Genomic DNA, 19,132 nt, shown 5'->3' on the forward strand with positions numbered 1-19,132 from the left:
AGATACTGAGCAGTATCCCCCATATCGTTTCAAACAGCAGCCCCCTCGGATGGGGCACGTGTGTTAAGCAGATGAAGACAGGAGCAGGTGAATGGTCCTTCGAAACTGCATCTCTTGCACCCCCGTACGTGTAACAGGCCCTTATCGAGTCGTCATGAGCAACGGTTTTACAGCCACGCCACACATTTGAAGGACAACAGAGAGTTTGCACAATTACACCCCATATGCACAGAGTTCCTATCATATTTGGGGAGAAAGGCTGTTACCCCCCCTTTCAAGATGACGCTAAGGTGCCAGGAGGTGGGACAGCCTCTCTGGGGCAGCACGGGAAGAGGGGAAGAGGCAGGGCTGTAAGCCAGGGATATGTGCCCCAAATCTAGAGACGTGCCCCAGCCCCTAGGCGGCCTCCCAGCCCAGCTACTCCCAAGTGACAGACCGGGAGAACCCCTGACCCCCCACGCCCCCCACCCCCCAATGCTGGCAGCCTGGAACCCCAATTACCAACCTGAGTGATGGGGGCAGCCACAAAGGCCCCTATCCTGCCCGCACTGTCAGACGGCCAGAGACCGGGGCCCCTTCCCGTGGATCCTCCACCCCCAGCCCCATGGGGGCCGCGCACACTCACTGGTGATCCCGAGAATCTGCTCGTAGGCCTCGCATGTCAGCAGAGGCTGGGGCAGCTCGCGCAGGAAGGTCTTCAGGGTCACAGCGGGGACGTGAATGTCCCCGTAGTCATCGAAATTGACAGGTTTGCCTGCAGAGAGATCGCATGGCTGAGTTCGGGACCCGGGAGCCGGACTTCAAAACAGGCTCGGGAGAGGCAAGATGGCGGCATAGAGAGGAGTGGAAGCTAAGTAGTCCCCCTGGAACAACTACAAAAAACCAGAAACAACTAGTAAATAATCCAGAATAACTGCGGGGGGACAAACGAGACCATCCACTCATCATACACCAACCTGAATTGGGAGGAATGCCTGAGAACACAGCATAAAATCTGTAAGTAAAACCTGTGGAACCAGGTCAGGAGACCCCCTCCCCCATAGCCCGAGCTGCGGAGCCTCGTGGTGCCAGAGAGAAGCTCTCTCCCAGCAAGCAAATACAGCTCAGCTGAGCTCCAACTGGGGTTTTAAGTAGCGAGTGTGAACTGCTCACTACAGGTACGCAGCCCCAAAAACAGACAGAGGCTTTGGGTGACGACTGACCTGGGAGAGCCGGAGGGTTGCCTTGGACTGGGTCTGAAGGGGACTATCTGTTTCTTTTTCGGCTCAGTGGAGAAAGCCCCAGTCATTTTCAGTTTCCAGGGTTGTGACTCGGGGAAGGGTGGAGACACCACAAGCAGAGAGTGAGACCATTGAAATGCTAATGACCTCCACCTGGGGGCTCTGTCTTCTCTAAGAGGTAAGGGGTGGGGCCCTTTCCATTCAGAACCAGACCCCAGAGCCTGGGGGAACACGGCCACACCTCCTCACACCAGTCAAGAATTATAGGCTGACAGGCGTCACCTGCTGGACAGAAAAGCACAGTGACCTGAGGCATCAAAGGGTGGAGCAATTTTCTAAGACACACCCACAGGGAAACCAGATACTGAATACTTCTTCCCTCTGGGACCTGAGCCTGTTCTGGTCTGGGAAAACCTGATTTGGATAACCAAGGAAACCATGACTAGACAACAGAAAATTACAACCTACACTAAGAAAAACAAAGTTATGGCCCAGTCAAAGGAACAAACGTACACTTCAACTGAGATACAGGAATTTAAACAACTAATGCTAAATCAATTCAAAAAGTTTAGAGAAGATATTGCAAAAGAGATAGAGGCTGTAAAGGAAGCACTGGACCTGTATACGGCAGAAATCAAAAGTTCAAAAAACCTACTGGTAGAATCTATGGAAATGAAAGGCACAACACAAGAGATGAAAGACACAATGGAAACATACAACAACAGATCTCAAGAGGCAGAAGAAAACACTCAGGAACTGGAGAACAAAACACCTGAAAGCCTACACACAAAGGAGCAGATGGAGAAAAGAATGAAAAAATATGAGCAACGTCTCCGGGAACTCAAAGATGAAACAAAGTACAATAATGTACGTATCATTGGTGTCCCAGAAGGAGAAGAGAGGGGAAAGGGGGCAGAAGCAATAATAGAGGAAATAATTCATGAAAATTTCCCATGTCTTAAGAAAGACATAAAATTACAGATCCAAGAAGCGCAGCGTACTCCAAACAGAAGAGATATGAATAGGCCTACGCCAAGACACTTAATAATCAGATTATCAAATGTCAAAGACAAAGAGAGAATCCTGAAAGCAGCAAGAGAAAAGCAATCCATTAAATACAAAGGAAGCTTAATAAGACTATGTGCGGATCTCTCAGCAGAAACCATGGAGGCAAGAAGGAAGTGGTGTGATATGTTTAAGATACTGAAAGAGAAAAACCACCAACCAAGAATCCTGTATCCAGCAAAGCTGTCCTTCAAATATGAGGGAGAGCTCAAAATATTTTCTGACAAACAGACAATGAGAGACTTTGTGAACAAGATACCTGCCCTACAGGAAATACTAAAGGGAGCACTACAGGGTGATAGAAGACAGGAGTGTGTGGTTTGGAACACAATTTTGGGAGATGGTAGCACAACAATGTAAGTACACTGAACAAAGATAACTATGAATACGGTTGAGAGAGGAAGATGGGGAGCACGTGAGACACCACAAGAAAGGAGGAAAGATAATGACTGGGACTGTGTAACTTGGTGAAATCTAGAGTATTCAACAATTGTGATAAAATGTACAAATATGTTCTTTTACGAGGGAGAACAAGCAAATGTCAACCTTGCAAGGTGTTAAAAATGGGGAGGCATTGGGGGAGGGATGCAATCAGCATAAACTAGAGACTGTAACTAATAGAATCATTGTATTATGCTTCCTTTAATGTAACAAAGGTGATATACTAAGGTAAATGCAGATAAGAGGGGGGGATAGGGGAGGCATGTTAGACACTTGACATTGGTGGTATTGTCTGATTCTTAATGGTGGGTAATGTTCATGATCAACTGTACAAATACTAGAAATCACTTCATGAACCAGAACAAATGTATGACAATACAATTAGAAGTTAATAATAGAGGGGCATATAGGAAAGAACTATATACCTATTACAAACTATATACTACAGTTAGTAGTATTTCAACATTTTTTCATAAACAGTAACAAACGTACTATATCAATACTAGGAGTCAACAATTGAGGGGGGTTGGTTAGGGATAGGGGAGGATTAGAGTTTCCTTTTCTTTTTTTCTTTTTTCATCTTTCACTTTATTTCTTGTCTGGAGTAATGAAAAGTTTCTAAAAATTGAACAAAAATTAAGTGTGATGGATGCACAGCTGTATGAGGGTACCCAGGGGCAAGTGATTGTACACTTTGGATCTTTGGATAATTGTATGGTATCTGAACAATCTCAATAAAAATGAAAAAAAAAAAAAAAAAAAAAAAAAAAAAAAAAGGCTCGGGCGCAAAATGGCTTTAAAACCCCTGACGGATTCCTCCAAAAGCTGAACATGGACTTCCCATGTAAGTCGGCACCTCCACTTCTAGGCACACCCTCCAAAGAACGGAGAGCAGGGACTCGAACAGACACCCGGGCACCTGTGTTCCCGGCAGCGATAGTCATGAAAGCCAAGGGGGGAGCAGCCAAAGTGCCCACCAGCAGATGGATGGATAAATGCGGTCTGGCTGTGCGAGGGAATACTATTCAGCCCTGAAAAGGGACAGGGTTCTGATACGGGCAATGACAGTGTTGAACCTTGAGAACATTACGCTGAGTGCAATAAGCCAGACACAAAAGGACAAATACTGTGTAAGTTGGCTTACATGAAATATCTAGAAAAGGCAAATTCATGGAGAGAAAGCAGATGAGTGGTTAGTCTCCACTTCTGAGGGGAGGGAGAACAGGGAGTTCTTGCTTAGGGGCTACAGTTTCTGTTTGGAATAATGAAAAAGTTCTGGAAATAGCAGTGAGGGTTACATAACATTGTGAATGTGCTCATGCCACTCAAACATGGTTAAAATGGTAAATTTTAAGTTTTGTATGTTTTGTATGTTTAAACGTAAAAACTCCTGGTGGAAAGAGCCTTGTGCTGCAGGCACTGTGTCCTGGACATGGGGGTGCCGTCACCACGCCAGCCCCCGCTACCAGAGGCCGTGAGTGTGTTCCCCATTTCTCTCCTGCTGGGTTTTGGTCCCCATAAGGAGTGAGCCCCCTGACCTCGTTGTTCTCACTGTCTTCTCCGAGCCCGGCGGACGCCCCGAGAGCTGCACAATGGTAGCTACCAGTGCTTGGTGAGTGAACACGAGACCGTGGGAATGGTGCGTGAGTGGAAGTAGAGGGAAATCTTGCCAGCAAGATCACCACTTTATTCAATTTAACTCGTACAGTTTGTTCAAATACCATAATTACATGGAACTTTGAATAGGCAGTGAGACCTGGTAGGTTTGTATAGGTTAGTGTGAAATAGCGACACATCCCAAAGTAATTTGGGCAGAGAATAAAAATATATCTGCAGGGCCCCCCTGAGGAGCTGGGGGAGGATGTGGAGGTGTTGGGCTTCCTCACCTGGATTGTTGCTGATGTTCTCACAAACATTGAGGACTGATGGCTTGATGTGTTGAGCCCTCTGTCTCAGGGCTTGCACTTATGAAGCTGGTCGCTGCAAGGAGAGGCTAAACCTGCTTGTAATTGTGCCTAAGAGTCTCCCCCGAGTGCCTCTTTGTTGCTCAGATGTGGCCTCTCTCTCTAGCTAAGCCAACTCAGCAGGTGAACTCACTGCCCTCCCCCCTACGTGGGACCTGACTCCCAGGGGTGTGAATCTCCCTGGCAATGCGGGATATGACTCCCAGGGATGAATCTGGACCCGACTGAGAACATCTTCTTGACCAAAAGTGGGATGCAAAATGAAACAAAATGAAGTTTTAGTGGCTGAGAGATTCCAAACAGAGTTGAGGGGTCACTCTGGTGGACACTTACTCACTATATAGATAACCCTTTTTAGATTTTAATATATTGGAATAGCTAGAAGTAAATACCTGAAACTATCAAACTGCAACCCACTAGCCCTGACTCTCGAAGATGATTGTATAACAATGTAGCTTACAAGGGGTGACAGTGTGATTGTGAAAGCCATGTGGATCACACTCCCTTTATCCAGTGTATGGATGGATGAGTAGAAAAATGGGGACAAAACTAAATGAAAAATAGGGTGGGAGGGAGGATGATTTGAGTGTTCTTTTTTACTTTTATTTTTAATTCTTATTTTTACTTTTTCTGGTATAAGGAAAATGTTCAAAAAATAGATTGGGGTGATGAATACACAACTATATGATGGTAGTGTGAACAGTTGACTGTACACCACAGATGACTGTATGGTATGTGAATATCTCAATAAAACTGAATTAAAAAAAAATCACCGCTTTATTAATGTTATTGCAACATGTGCTCGCTCAGACGCTGCTTTCTTCCTATCTGCAGGTTTATACGAACAGGTAAGGAGGTCACGTTGAGCTGGCTGGCGGGGGGCTGTCTAAGGAAGGCTCCACAGAACAATTTCCCTCCATCTCAGAGCATTAGGCAAAACCTCGTCTCCTCGATGGCGTGGAGAAAATCTCCAGGCAAAATGGCATGAGGCGGGGGTGGGGGTTGGCTTGGCTGAGCCAGGCCAGGGGTCTGGGCAAAGCCTCCCTCTGAGCTCCCCCGGGGGCTCAGGGCAGCTCCTGGGCAACTGCCACCCCCAGCCCTGAGTGTGTCCTGGGTGCTGCCTCAGGTTCGGGGCTCTGCACCCCGGGAGGCTTGTGCTCAGCAGCCAGGAGGGAGGTGCAGGACTGGGGCCTCAGGGACCCACTCACCTTGATTGTAGAGCCTCCGGACCTCACGGACAGCCTGGACGCTGGCAGATCTCCGGAACAGGCCCTCAGTGCGGAGACCTGCAGGGAGAAGTTTTCAGGCTCTCACAGGCCCCAGCACCTCAGGCTCTGGAAGGTTCTGAGACCATCCACTGCCCGTGGCCTCACTGTCATCTTCCTGTGGCCGTTGGGCCCTGCTCTCCAGCCTGTTTGTTTGCCTCCACCACCCCACATCCCCACCTTTATTCATTCCTCTGAAGCCAAACTTTTTCATATTCCCCAACTGCCTGATTTCCCGTCTCCGTGGCTCCCAGCGAGGGAAGCACTCACTGCAGAATATAAAGAGACAGACGCCAAGGCAGGCAGGCCTGGGTTCTGGTGCGGCTCAGCCTCGGACCGGCTGTGTGACCCAGGACAACGCACAACCTCTCTGAGCCTCGTCCACAGAGGAAGGCCTCGAGCCCCTGACTCCCAGGGCTGCAGAAAGGAGCTGACAGGCCCACAACATGCTGTGTCCCTCTTCACACAGGGGTCCAATACGGAGGCCACCAGCCACACGTGGCAAGCTAAATTTAAATTTAATTAATTAAAAGCAAATACAATAAAAATTCCAGCTGCCGAACGTACTAGCCACATAGCACGTTCTCCTCAGGTGGCCACTGGCCAGAGCAGATGGAGGACGCCTCTCCATCACTGCACAAGGTCTACTGGCCAGTGCCGACGAAGGGTTGACTAGACCAAAGGAGGAAACTTCCTCAGTTGACAATTTACAGAGTTTTTAGCACCTGTAAATGGTTCATGAGTGCAGTGGACTCACTTCTGTTCTTTAAGCCTGAGAGACAGTGGGGTGGCCTCCGTCCAGCATCCACCAACTTCGCAGCGGCCCAGGCCCTGACGGGCTGGGGTAGAAGAGGCCCCGGCACTGACCGTCTACTAGGAAACCATGAGGGCCCACCTGTGTCTTTCTAGTACTCTCTTCCCAGAGCCTGCACTTAGTAGGTCCGATATGTATTTTATATATCTGAAGCCTCATAGACTGAATGACGGATTGGGCTCCTCAAAGGGTGAACAAGACCATTCTATCTCTTAAATATCTCCAAAGCCACTGTCATCTCTCACCCCTCAGACACCCAATCTCCTCCCCACCTCCGATCTCTCCTCCATCCTGAAGCTGGAGTTTTCGGCATGTACATCCGAGGTCTGATCCACCACGTTCCTGCACTGGGCCCTTCGATGTCCCCCATCTGTCAGAGGGCAGTTTCCCAGCAAGGCCCCACGGTGTCCCCCTCCCCAGCCCGCTGCCGCTCCAGCCCCTCTTCCAGCTCCTCATGCCCTCTGGCCTCCAGCCTTTGCACGCGCCACCCCCCTGCGGAGTGTCTGTGGCAGGCAGAATTCCGAGATGGCCCCCAAGCTCCCCGGTCCCTGGGTTATGTACACTATAAAGGGGTGTGTGTGTGCCCACCTGGAACCTCAGAATGGGACCGCATTTGGAAACAGGGTCTTTGCAGATGCCACAGTTAAGATGAGGTCACTCTGGGTCAGGTGGACCCTGAGTCCGATATCCGGGTCTTTATAAGAGAAGGAGGGGGCGATTCAGACAGAGATGTAGGCACAGAAGGCAGGGCCAAACGGAAACAGGCAGAAATCAGAACGACGCAGCTACAAGCCACGGAACGCCAAGGACTGCAACCCACCGGCTTCCACCTGCAGGAGCTGCGGGAGACGAGGATGCCCCTCCCATGAGCCTCTGGAGGGGGCGCGGCCCTGCCCACACCTTAGGTTCCAAATTCCAGCCTCAAGAGCTAAGAGAGAATACATTTCTGCTGTTTTAGGCCAGCCAGCCTGTGGTGATTAGTTACAACAGCCCTGGGAAACTGATCCCCATTCCTTCCCCCAGTTATTCAATCCAACAGTAACCTAGGTCCTGCAGCAAAAGGATTTTGAAGAAGAAATTAAGCCCCCAAATCTGTTGACCTTAAAATGTGGAGACTACCTGGGGGTGGGTCTGACCTAATCAGACGAGCTCTTTGAGAAGACCCAGCTCTTCCTGGCGAAACAGATTTGAAGCACAAGTGGGGTTTGATGTGGGAGAAGTTCTCTATTGCTGGAAGGCGCCTTGTGGCAAAGAATGTGGCAGCCTCCAGGAGCTAAGAGAGGCCCCTGGTTGACAGCCAACAAGGAATCGGGAACTGCCAAACCACACCTGCAAGGAACTGAATGAGGTCATCATTCTGAACAAGCTTGGAAGTGGATTCTCCCCCTGAGCCTCCAGAAAGGAACCCGGAGCAGCCCGCACCTCCGGTTCAGCCTGGTGAGACCCTGAGCTCCAGCATATCTGGGATTCTGACTTATGGAAACCAAAATAATAAATTCAGGTTGTTTTAAGCTGCTCCATTGGTGGTAATTTGTTATGCAGCCTGGGAAACTAATACAGAAACCTCCACCCTGTCTCTCAGAAATCTCCATCAGTGTGAGCTCCCATAGCGCCATGTGCAGTCACTGTTACAATTCTACGGAGGAAAATGCAATGGGTAAAATCTCTGTCCCAGACCGCCGGTCCCAGGCAGGCAGGGGCTGTGCACTGCAGTCTCCGTGGCATCCCAGACCAAGGCTGGACCCACCTGGGTGACGACGAGTGGATGTTTGATTCACGTACTCATCCAACAAGTGTATACTGTGGGGCTTTTTCTTTTACTAAATAAATGATACATTAAAGAGGGAGAGATTCCCTTTCATGGTTTCTGCATAGAGTCATTGTGCACTAATTTTCTCCCCATCCTCTACCTGTTCTTGCACAACAGAGCAAGAGACACAGGAGCAACGTCCGGTCAACGCTGCAGCTCCGGCCAGAGAGGCCTCTGTCCCGCAGACTGTTCATGGATGCACAGCAACTCCCGGGGCTTGCAGGTGGCCGACCACCAGGGACAGCAGTGGGGTTCCCACATCACTCTGCAGCGTCCCTGTCAGCCACCTCCCAGCCCTGGACGTCTAGGGTGGGTGCTCCCCCACCTGGGGCAGCCAGTTCCACCAGGAGAAGTTCTTCCTCCCATTGGGCTAGAAGTGGCTCCCCCAGGCCTTCCCTGGGTCCCAGCCTACCCTCAGGAGCTTGGAGGAGCCTCAAGCCCCTCTCGTCACTGACCTCACCCACCCCACTGATGATGGCATCCGTGAATGATAGTTTATTGTGTCAAATGAAAACAAAACTACCATGCTTGCTATGGCGACAAATATACTAAAATTGGAACAATCCAGAAAAGATCAGCATGGCTCCTGTGCAAGGATGACATGCAAATTCGTAAAGTGTTCCAAATTTTTGCATGATTTTTCTGTAAACCTACAATTTTGCTGATAATTATATACATATATATTTAAAAGAAACAAAACAAACAAAAAAACCAAAGCTACTGTTTTTGGAGGGGCTTCCTATGGACCAGTACTGTCGGAAGTGTTTTGCATTCATTATTAAATTTAGGTTATACAACAACCCTGTGAGGCAGTTACTATTAACATTATTGGAAATGGAGGCCCAGAGAAGGCAAGTAACTTGCACAAGGTCACACAGCGGGTACACAGTAGGGCCAGGTTCAAACCCAGGCTGTCCGAGTGGAGGGTCTGCCTCCTGAGCCACTGCGCTCGAGCTCCACCCATCCTGGTTCTCCCTCCTCCCCCAGGACGGGCTCCAGCTCACCCCATTCCCTGGCCTCTGGGCACTCAGGGCCCAAGACAGACTTCCCAGCGAGCAGGCCTTGCGGCCCAGGCCCAAGCCAGCACCCTCTCACCTTTCTCTCTCAAGTACGTCACTGTGAACCTCAGCACAGGGGGGATGAGTTCGCCTTTATTTTTGTCTTTGAGGCTGAGGGAAGAGAAAAGAAGCAACGGTTTTTACCTGGGTGCAATGGATAAGCACAATAAGCAGCGAGGCTCTGGTATTCTCCACACCCTGTGAAAACAGAGCACAGAAAAGCCAACTAGGGAGAGAGAGAGAGAGGGAAGTAGCCTGACCCTCAGGAAGTTAATGGCCAAAAGAGGAAGAAATAATAAAAATGATAGTGCAGTCTTCTGAGAACTCCAGCAGAGGGACGTACGAGATACAGCAGAGACCTGGGGGTCAGGGAGAGCATCACAGGAGGGAACCTGTGAACTGGGTTTTGAAGAATGAATAGGAGCCTGCCAGAGAACAAAAGAGGGAAGGGTATTCCAAACAGAGGGGCATGCACAGGGGAAGGCCAGGAGGCATGAAAAGGCTGGCCCTGAGGGAGAATGAAGAGAAATGGACTGGATCCTGATTCAGTTAAAAACATGCTTGATGATAACCCAGTAGGTTCTCTCAGACAGGCTGTTTACCATCTCTTATTTGAGCTCATTTGTACAGAGAGTCACGTAAAGAAACTTTTAAATGCATGTACAAATACAAGGGAATGCCCCACCTGCACACATGTGCACATACCCAGCTACACACATGCACACACACACACATCCCATCCCACGTATCAGGCAGGTGCTGAAGCCAGTCATCTGCCGTGAGCCATTCTACTGTCCCCACACCTTATCAGGTTCTCATTTAATATTTTTCCTTTTTCGTTTCCTTATTTGAGGCAGCAAATGTGAGAAACTGTACTGGATTGAAAAATCCAGAGAATAGCTCTGGAGTTGGGCAGAACCGGTTTGAATCCTGCTCTTTCACTTTCTAGCTACAAAGAATGTGCACTCTGCCGCTCTGGGTGGAGTGGGTGCAATGCCAGTTAGGTTAGACTGGTTGATAGAGCTTTCTGCAGCGGTGCTAGGCTGAATCATACTCCAATTTAGACATGTTCTTAATCTTAATCCACACCCATGTGGGTGTGAACCCACTGTAAATGGAAGCTTTGGAAGATGCTATTTTTAGTTAAGGTGTGGTGAATGCAACAGCTTGGCCTGAGTGCAGATAACTGGGGGTCTTAGAAAGAGCAAGCCACAGGGAGGAGTCAGATGCAGGCCATCAGTGGGAACCTGGAAGAGAAAGGAGAAGACAGCGCCATGTGACAGGAAAGCCAAGGAACCCAAGGACTGACAACAAGCCAGCCCCAGAACACCAGAATCTTTGGGGGAAAAGCCCAGCCTCACTGGCGCCTTGGTTTTGGACTTTAAGCTTCTGAACCCGTGAGCCAACAAATTCCCACTGTTTCAGCCAATACCATGTGGTGTTTGTGATAGCAGCCCCAATAAACTAAGACCATGGCCCACTGACTTTCTACTTTAGTTAGAGAAGGGTATGAAGTCTCCCATTAGAATTGTGTTTGTCAATTTCTCTTTTCAGTTCTATCAATTTTTGCTTTATGTATTTTAGAGCTCTGTTATTAAGGGCATAAACGTTCAGGATAGCATGTCTTCTTTATCATTATCCCTGGGTTTATTCCTTTCTCTGAATTCTACTTTGGTATTAATATAGCCACTCTAGCTTCATTTTTATTGGTGGCAGCATACTGTATCTTTTTCAATCCTTTTATACTTTTACATTGTAACGTCTTATCTTTTCATATTTTAAGCTTCAGTTGGATCTTCCTTTTTTAATCCAGTCTGAGATTCTTTGCCATTTAATTGGAATATTTAGACCATTTACATTTACTCAACTTATCAATATTATCAGGATTAAGTATAACATATTGATATTTGTTCTTTGTTCCTTTTCCTCTTAACTTTTTTTGGTGGTTAACTGACTATTTTTTAGGATTCAATTTTATCCCCTATTGGCATATTAGACATACCTCTTTATTTGTTTTATTTGTAGTGATGGCCCTAGGTTTTACAATACACATATTTAACTTAATAAGGTCTACTTTCAAATAACATACCATTTTACTGGTAGTGTACTTTTGAGGACCTCACTTACACTTAAAGTGCAAGAACCTCACAACGGTATACATTCACTCCCCCACCTCTGCTTGGTTTCTGTTATCTTCATATATTGTACAATACTTCAACATAAACTGCATACTATTTGGTATTATTTTCTGTATAAAAAGTCTTTTAACTTTCAAAGGTTTTCTTAAAATAAGAAAATAAATGTAGATCATATTAACTCACATGTTTATCATCTCCAGTACCCTTCATTCCAAATTTCCACCTGGCATTGTTTTCCTATGTTTGAAGAAATGCCCTTAATATTTCTTATAGTGTAGGTGTATTGGTGACAAAGTCTCTCATCTTTTCTTTATCTGAAAAAGGTTTTTACTTTACATTCCTTTTGCAAAGATTTTTGCTGGGAATATAATTTTAGGTTGACGATATATTTTTTTTTCCAGTACTTAAAAGAGATGTTGCTCCATGATTATCTGGCTTGCATATTTTTCAATGAGAAATCACTTTTATCTTTGTTCTTCTATATGTATGGTGTTTTTTCCCACTGGCTGCTTTTCTTTTCTTTTCTTTTTTTTGGCCACTGGTTTTAAGCAATTTGATTATAATTTGCTTCAGTGTAGTTTTCTATATGTTCCTTTTGTTTGTGGTTGATTGGGTTCTTAGATCTGTGGGTTTATAGCTTTCATCAAAATTGGAAACTTTTCGGCCATATTTCTTCAAATATTTTTCGTCCTTCTTCCCCTTTTATCTAGGATTCCAATTATACATATGTTAGACAGTTTCATATTGTACACAGGTTAGGCTTTTTTCTCTTTGTGCTTCATTTTTGGATAATTTTTATAACTATGCCTTAAAGTTCTCTGGTTTTATTCTTCTGCAATGCATAATCTGCTGTTCATCCTGTTCAATGTATTTTTCATCTTATAAATTATATTTTTTGTCCCTAGAAACTTCATTTGGTCTCTTTTAAAAATATCTCATAATGCTCTACTTTCTGCCTTCTACCTTTTTGAGCATATGGAGCTGTATGTGTAGTATCTGTTTCAGTGTCCTTCTTTGCTTTATCCCATCATAGCCATCATTTCTGGGTCACTTCCTACTGATTGACTTTTCTCCTGGTTGTGGATCATGTTTACCTGCTTCTGTGCATGCCTGGAAATTTTTATTGGGAATTTTATATTGTTGGTCACTAGATTTTGTTGCATTCCTTTAAATGGGGATTAACTTTATTCTGTCTTGAATTAAGTTATTCGGAAGTAGGTAGATCCTTTCAAGGAGTGCTTTTACTTTTGTCAGGAAGGGTCCAGAGCAGCCTTTAGCCAAGGGCTAGTTTAACCACAGTCCCGAGGTGATACCTGAGGAAAGTCTTTCCACTCTGGCTTGGGTGACACTTACTCTTCCCAGATCTGTGTGAACACTGATAATTTTCTGTGTATTACTTCCCAGTGGTTCTTTGATGGCCTTGGGTAATTTCCTATCACATATAAACAGGATAAAGAGATCAGTAGTCAGCCAAAGACTTAAAGGTATCCAGAGCTCTCTTTTTGTTCAATTCCCTCCTCTCTGGCACTCTACCCCACAAATGTTGGCCATACTGGCCTCCCAGAACTCTGAACACTACCAATGTCTAGAAACCATGGTTTTCTGCATCTTGAGTGTTTCTCTAGTTTAAGGCAGGATGGAGAATCTGGTCCTTATTACTTCAGGAGGGCAAGAAGCAGAAGTCACCAGTGTACTGGTAAAAGGTTTCTGGAGGCAGAAGGGTGGCCACATAGTCTGGCCACTGACCCTGGAGCTCCCCTACCTTCCCTGGGTCTTTGCCCCCTCACTAAGTGGGATCCACGGAGATGGAGGATGGAAGGGGACAAATACAGCTGCCCCTTTAATTCTTCAACCCCAGCGTGAACCTCAGCCTCTTCCCGTGGTTCCCTGAGAGCAGCTCTGAGTTCAGGGATTCCCATCTCTTTTGGAAAATCAGTCACCTACTATATACATGCCCAATGTTACTCCTTGCTAAGCACTTTTAATGCATTGTCTCATTTGATTCTGACAACACTTCACTCAGTAGGTAAGGAGGGTTTTATTATCCCTGTTTCATGGATAAGGAAAAGGGGCCCAGAGAGAGAGAAGATCTGTCCATGCCCCATCGCCAGCCAAGGGCAGCCTCTTAACCCCTCATCCAGCGCCCTCTCCATGACTCTTAAAGACCTGTGTCACCATTAGCAAGGTAACCTACCACCCAGATGAAAATGTAGCCCAAGGCATACATTTTTGTTTTAATGGAACGCTAGGTGGCTTGGAGTAAAAAGAAACAAAGAAAAACATTTTCTCTAGGGTTCAAAGGACTGTATTTGATCCCTGACCTTGCTGAAGCTAACCCTGACGTAGAACATTGACTGAAAGAAAACCCAACCCTACACTGCTTCTTTTCTCTTGTGCCACGACGGAGCCTCCTGATGTTGGGCCCAAGCTCCCAGGTTCTCTGTACCCCCAGGGGTCCCTGAAGAAGCCAGCTCAGGTCCCTGCCTCCCTCATCTGCAGTGAATGAGCCATCTGTCTTTACATCACACGTTGACCAGCATCCCAGGAGGTTTGGTGGGTGGCAGGGATGCTCCCTACCCACCCTGGGGGGAGGCCATGTCAGGGGTGAGTCGGGGGATCCTGACGGGGAAGCGTGCTGAGTACAGGATGGGGTGTTCTCTAAGAGGTGATGGGGGGTCTGATGGGGAGACAAATGCTCCCTTCCTCCCACAACCTCTAAGTTCCAGGGCAGGAAGGGCTGGTGCTGAGGTGTGGCCGTGATCCCTGGCTTCAAACTCCATGACAAAATCCACAATGCAGAGCAAAAACCTTAAAAATGGCCACGTGTTACGCTTCTGTAATTCCACACCCAGGAATTTACCCCAAGTACACACAGGACCCATGTCTGGCCTTATCTCCTCAACAAAACACAAGCAAATCGAATCCAGCAGCACATTAAAAGAATCATACACCGTGGCAAGTGGGATTTATCCCAAGCATGCCAGGGTGCCTCAGCATAAGAAAATCCATAATGTAACATACCACATTAACAGAACAAAGGACAAAAGCCACACGATCATCTCAATTGATAGAGAAAAGACATTTAACAAAATCCAGTACTCTTTCTTGATTAAAAAAGAAAACTTAGAACACTAGGAATAGAATGAAATTTTGTCAACATGATAAAGGGCATATATGAAAACCCCACAACTAACAACACACTTAATGGTAAAAGACTGAAAGCTTTCCCTGTAAGATCAGGAAAAGGACACAGATGTCTGCTGTCACCATTGTTTTTCAACACTGTGCTGGACGTTCTAGCCAGAGCAATTAGGCAAGAAAAAGAAATAAAACTGGAAAGGAAGTAAAACTTTCCTTATTTGCAGATGACATAATCCTATATACAGAAAATACCTGAAAATCTACAACAAAGCTACTAGAGCTAATAAACAAATTCAGCAAAGTGGCAGGGTACAAGATCAACACAAGAATATCAGTAGTGATTTTATACACAAACAATGAACAATCTGAAGAAGAAATTATGAAAAAAAAAAACCATTTACAACAGCAACTAAAAGAATCAAATATCTAGCAATAAATTTTAACCGAGGATGTAATGGACTTATACATGGAAAACTAGAGAACACTGCTCAAAGAAATCAAAGATGACCTAAATAAATGGAAGGACATCTCATGCTCATGGAATGGAAGATTAAATATTGTCAAGATGTCAGCTCTACCCAAAGTGATTTACAGATTCAATATAATCCAATCAAAACTCTAACAACCTTCTTTGCAGAAATGGAAAAGCTAATCATCAAATTTAACTTATATGGAAGGGTAAGGGGCCCCAAATAGTCAAAACCATCTTGAAAAAGAATGAAGTTGGAGGACTCACATTTCTGTTTTAAAACTTATTTCAAAGGCACAGTAATCAAAAGAGCATGGTAATAAAAACTAAATGAAAAATAGTGTGGGATGGGGGGGATGGACGATTTGGGTGTTCTTTTTTACTTTTATTTTTTATTCTTATTTTTTTCTTTTTGGTGTAACGAAAATCTTAAAAAATTGGTTGTGGTGATGAATGCACAACTATATGATGGCACTGAGAACAGCTGATTGTACACCATAGATGATTGTATGGTATGTGAATATACCTCAATAAAACTGAATTAAAAAAAAAAGAAAGTATGGTAGTGACGCAAGGACAGACAGATAGACCAATGGAATTGAATTGAGGGTTCAAAAATAAACCCTCACATCTAAGGCCAATTGATTTTTCATATGGGTGCAAAATCCATTCAATGGTGTGCCAGTTTGAATGTATTGTGTCCCCCAAATGCCATTATTTTTGTGGTCTTGTGGGACAGACGTTTTGGTGCTGGTTAGATTTGCTTGGAATGTGCCCCACCCAGCTGTGGGTGGTGACTTTGGTGGGATACTCCCATGGAGGTGTGACCCCACCCATTCAGGGTGGGCCTTGATCAGTGGAGCTGTATAAAACATGCTGACTCAAAGAGACTGAACGGAGTGCAGCTGTGAGTGATGTTTTGAAGAAGAGCAAGCTTGCTAGAGAGGAATGTCCTGGGAGAAAGCCATTCTGAAACCAGGACTTTGGAGCAGACGCCAACCACGTGCCTTCCCAGCTAACAGAGGTTTTCCGGACACCATTTGCCATCCTCCAGTGAAGGTACTTGATTACTGATGTGTTACCTTGGACACTTTATGGCCTTAAGACTGTAACTGTATAGCCAAATAAACCCCCTTTTTATAAAAGCCAGTCCATCTCTGGTGTTTTGCATTCTGCAGCATTAGCAAACTAGAACAAATGGGGAAAGAATAGTCTCTTCAACAAATGGTGCTGGGAAAATAGGATCTCCATATACAGACTGATGTAGGTGGACTCATGCCTCACAGCATGTACAAAAATTACTCAAACTGGATCAAAGACCTAAATTTAAGAACCAAAACTACAGAACTTCTAGAAGAAAACATCAGGACGCATCTTCAGGACCTTGCATTAGGCAACGGTTTCTTAGACTTTATACCAAAAGCTAACAAAAGAAAAGAAACAGATAAATGGGACTTCATCAAAATTAAAAAGTTTTGTGCATCAAAAGACTTCATCATGAAAGTGAAAAGACAATGAACAGAATGGGAGAAAATATTTGGAAATGAGATACCATTTCACACTCACTAGAATGGCTACTATTAAAAAAAAAAAAGGAAAGTAACAAGTTTTGGAAGTGACATGGAGACATAGGAACGTTCATTCATGCTGGTGAGGATGTAAAATGGCGCCACTGCTGTGGGAGACAGTTTGGTGGTCCCTCGGAAGGCTCAGTATAGAACCACCACATGGCCTGGCCATCCCACTTCCAGGTATTTACCCCAGAGAAATCAAAGCAGAGACTCGAACAGATATTTGGACACCGATGTTCATAGCAACATTCCTCACAATTACCAATAGATGGAAGCCACTCAAGTGTCCATCGACAGATGAGCAAACAAAATGTGGTCTATATGTACAGTGGAATATTGTTCGGCCAAAAAGGGAATGAAGTTCTGGGACGTGTGACAACATGGACTTCAAGACACTCCAGGGAAACGGACACCAGCCTTTCCCCTTCACAGCCTCTTCTGACCCAGGCCTCCTGTCCCCTCCCTCACGCCCCTGCCCCCTCTGAATGCCCAATCCAGTCACAGGGTTAAGACCCTCCTGATGGAGGTGGGCCACCCGGAACTGAAGTCACCTCATCAAAAGGTCCTACTTATGATGGGTTGACACCCACGGGAATGGATTAAGTTTAAGAACATGCCTTTCTGGGGTACATACAGCTCCAGAACACCACAGGACTCTGTCCCAGCATTGCCCAAGTGCTGCACAAGAGTAGCTCATTTGACCCTCAGGACGGCCCTGGGGGTGTGGGGTGGGGGTTCTGTCATTAGCCCATTTTATAGATGAGGAAACTGAGGCTTGGCAGGGCTGTGACTTCCCCGGGTCATGGTGTAGAGGTCACAGATGGCCACTGTGGTAATGCCTAAGGCTTCCCTGTGATGTCCAGGTCCCAGTCCCCAGAGCCTGTGACTACGTTAACCTCCCATGGCAAAAGGGACCCTGTGGGTGCAGGTGAGTTCGGGAGCTTGAGATGAGAGATTTTCCCAGATAACCGGGTGGACCCAATGTTGTCACAAGGGCCCTCCTAAGAGGGAGGGAGGAGGGTCAGAGCCAGAGAAGGAGACGTGAGGATGGGAACAGGGTTGGCTGGTGCCCTTTGGAGACAGAGGAAGAGGACAGCCAAGGGACACAGGAGGCCTCCGGACACTGGTAGAGATTCTCTCGCAGACCCCTAGAAGGAACGCACCCTGCTGACCCCTTGATTTGAGGACTCCCAGCCTCCAGATCTGTCAGAGAACAAACGAGTGCTGTTTCAAGCCCCTAAATTTGTGGTACTTTGTTACAGCAGCCACAGGAAACCAATAAAGCCACCAATTCTCCTGGGATCTGCTTTGACTAACAGGACACGGTGGTGGCGCTGCCCAGCTGCTGGGCCCAATCTTTAGAGTCTCTTCTGCTGCCTTAGCAGAGGGGCTTGACTCCTAGCCAGTGGGAGCTCCTCCAGCTGTGCATTCAAGCGGTGCTGGCATCCCCGGCTTTAAATTGCTACTCTCCCTAGAGAGAAACCCACAATTTGGGTTTCTCCTCCCCTCCCCGCCCCCCATTTGCTCCACGGACTTCTGAGCCAGTGGAGAGGATGACAATTACCCTGGAGGGGCCCTGGGTAAAAGCCGCAGGGTGCTTTCTGCTGGGTACCCCGGCCATGGCGAATCCTGCCACCCCAGCCCCCCACCCGGCCCCCAGGCCTCAGCAGGGACGCATGGGCTGCTCCAACCCTTACCTCAAACTAAAGTTCCGGGCTGTCAGGAGAACTCCTGGAGGCAGAGGGCGACCCACTGGTCAGCACGGCCTGCTCGGCGGGGGGCATCCTGCTCCGTCGGGGCAGCCATCCCCCCTCCGTCCACCCTCCCGAGGGCCCGGGGATTCTGGGCACGTGACTCCAGCTCACACCCCCTTCCCTCTGGGATGTGCTTAGAGTGTTCAGGGCATGTGCTCTCCCTGGTTTTGCATGCAAGGCATGTGCAAATAAGGAGAGATCTTGGCTTTTCTTTTTAAGTAGGGACAGGGGAGGGAGGTTTGATCACCAGAAATTACAGCCATAATGGGAAGTGCTGATGAGGCAGCCTCCACCGGGCACCCGGATCTCCTCAACCCGAGGAGCTGGGCCATTTGTCTTCCAAATGCAAATTCCTTTCCAATTTCTGAAACCAGCCGGGTGGCTGCAGCTGACATCACCGACCTGGGAAGGTCTCAGCCACA

At 46.8% G+C, this 19,132-nt stretch overlaps 1 protein-coding gene and 1 non-coding gene across 6 annotated transcripts in view; one reads left to right on the forward strand and one right to left on the reverse strand.

Annotated features, from left to right (window-relative positions):
- ARHGAP8 (Rho GTPase activating protein 8) overlaps positions 1-19,132 on the reverse strand; it is a 91,628-nt gene that overhangs the window by 9,577 nt on the left and 62,919 nt on the right. For all 5 annotated transcript variants that reach the window (XM_037845038.1, XM_037845039.1, XM_037845040.1 and 2 more), the window contains exons 9-11: positions 9,675-9,748; positions 5,899-5,976; positions 626-754 (exon numbers count right to left, since the gene is read on the reverse strand). In XM_037845038.1, coding sequence (XP_037700966.1) covers positions 626-754; positions 5,899-5,976; positions 9,675-9,748 — 281 coding nt within the window. The remainder of the gene's footprint in view (positions 1-625; positions 755-5,898; positions 5,977-9,674; positions 9,749-19,132) is intronic.
- LOC119543593 lies at positions 9,108-9,210 on the forward strand. Its single transcript, XR_005218658.1, has one exon. It is a non-coding gene; the product is annotated as a U6 spliceosomal RNA (small nuclear RNA).

Source organism: Choloepus didactylus, chromosome 8, assembly GCF_015220235.1.
Source record: "Choloepus didactylus isolate mChoDid1 chromosome 8, mChoDid1.pri, whole genome shotgun sequence".
In the NCBI taxonomy this organism is placed as follows: Eukaryota; Metazoa; Chordata; class Mammalia; order Pilosa; family Megalonychidae; genus Choloepus; species Choloepus didactylus.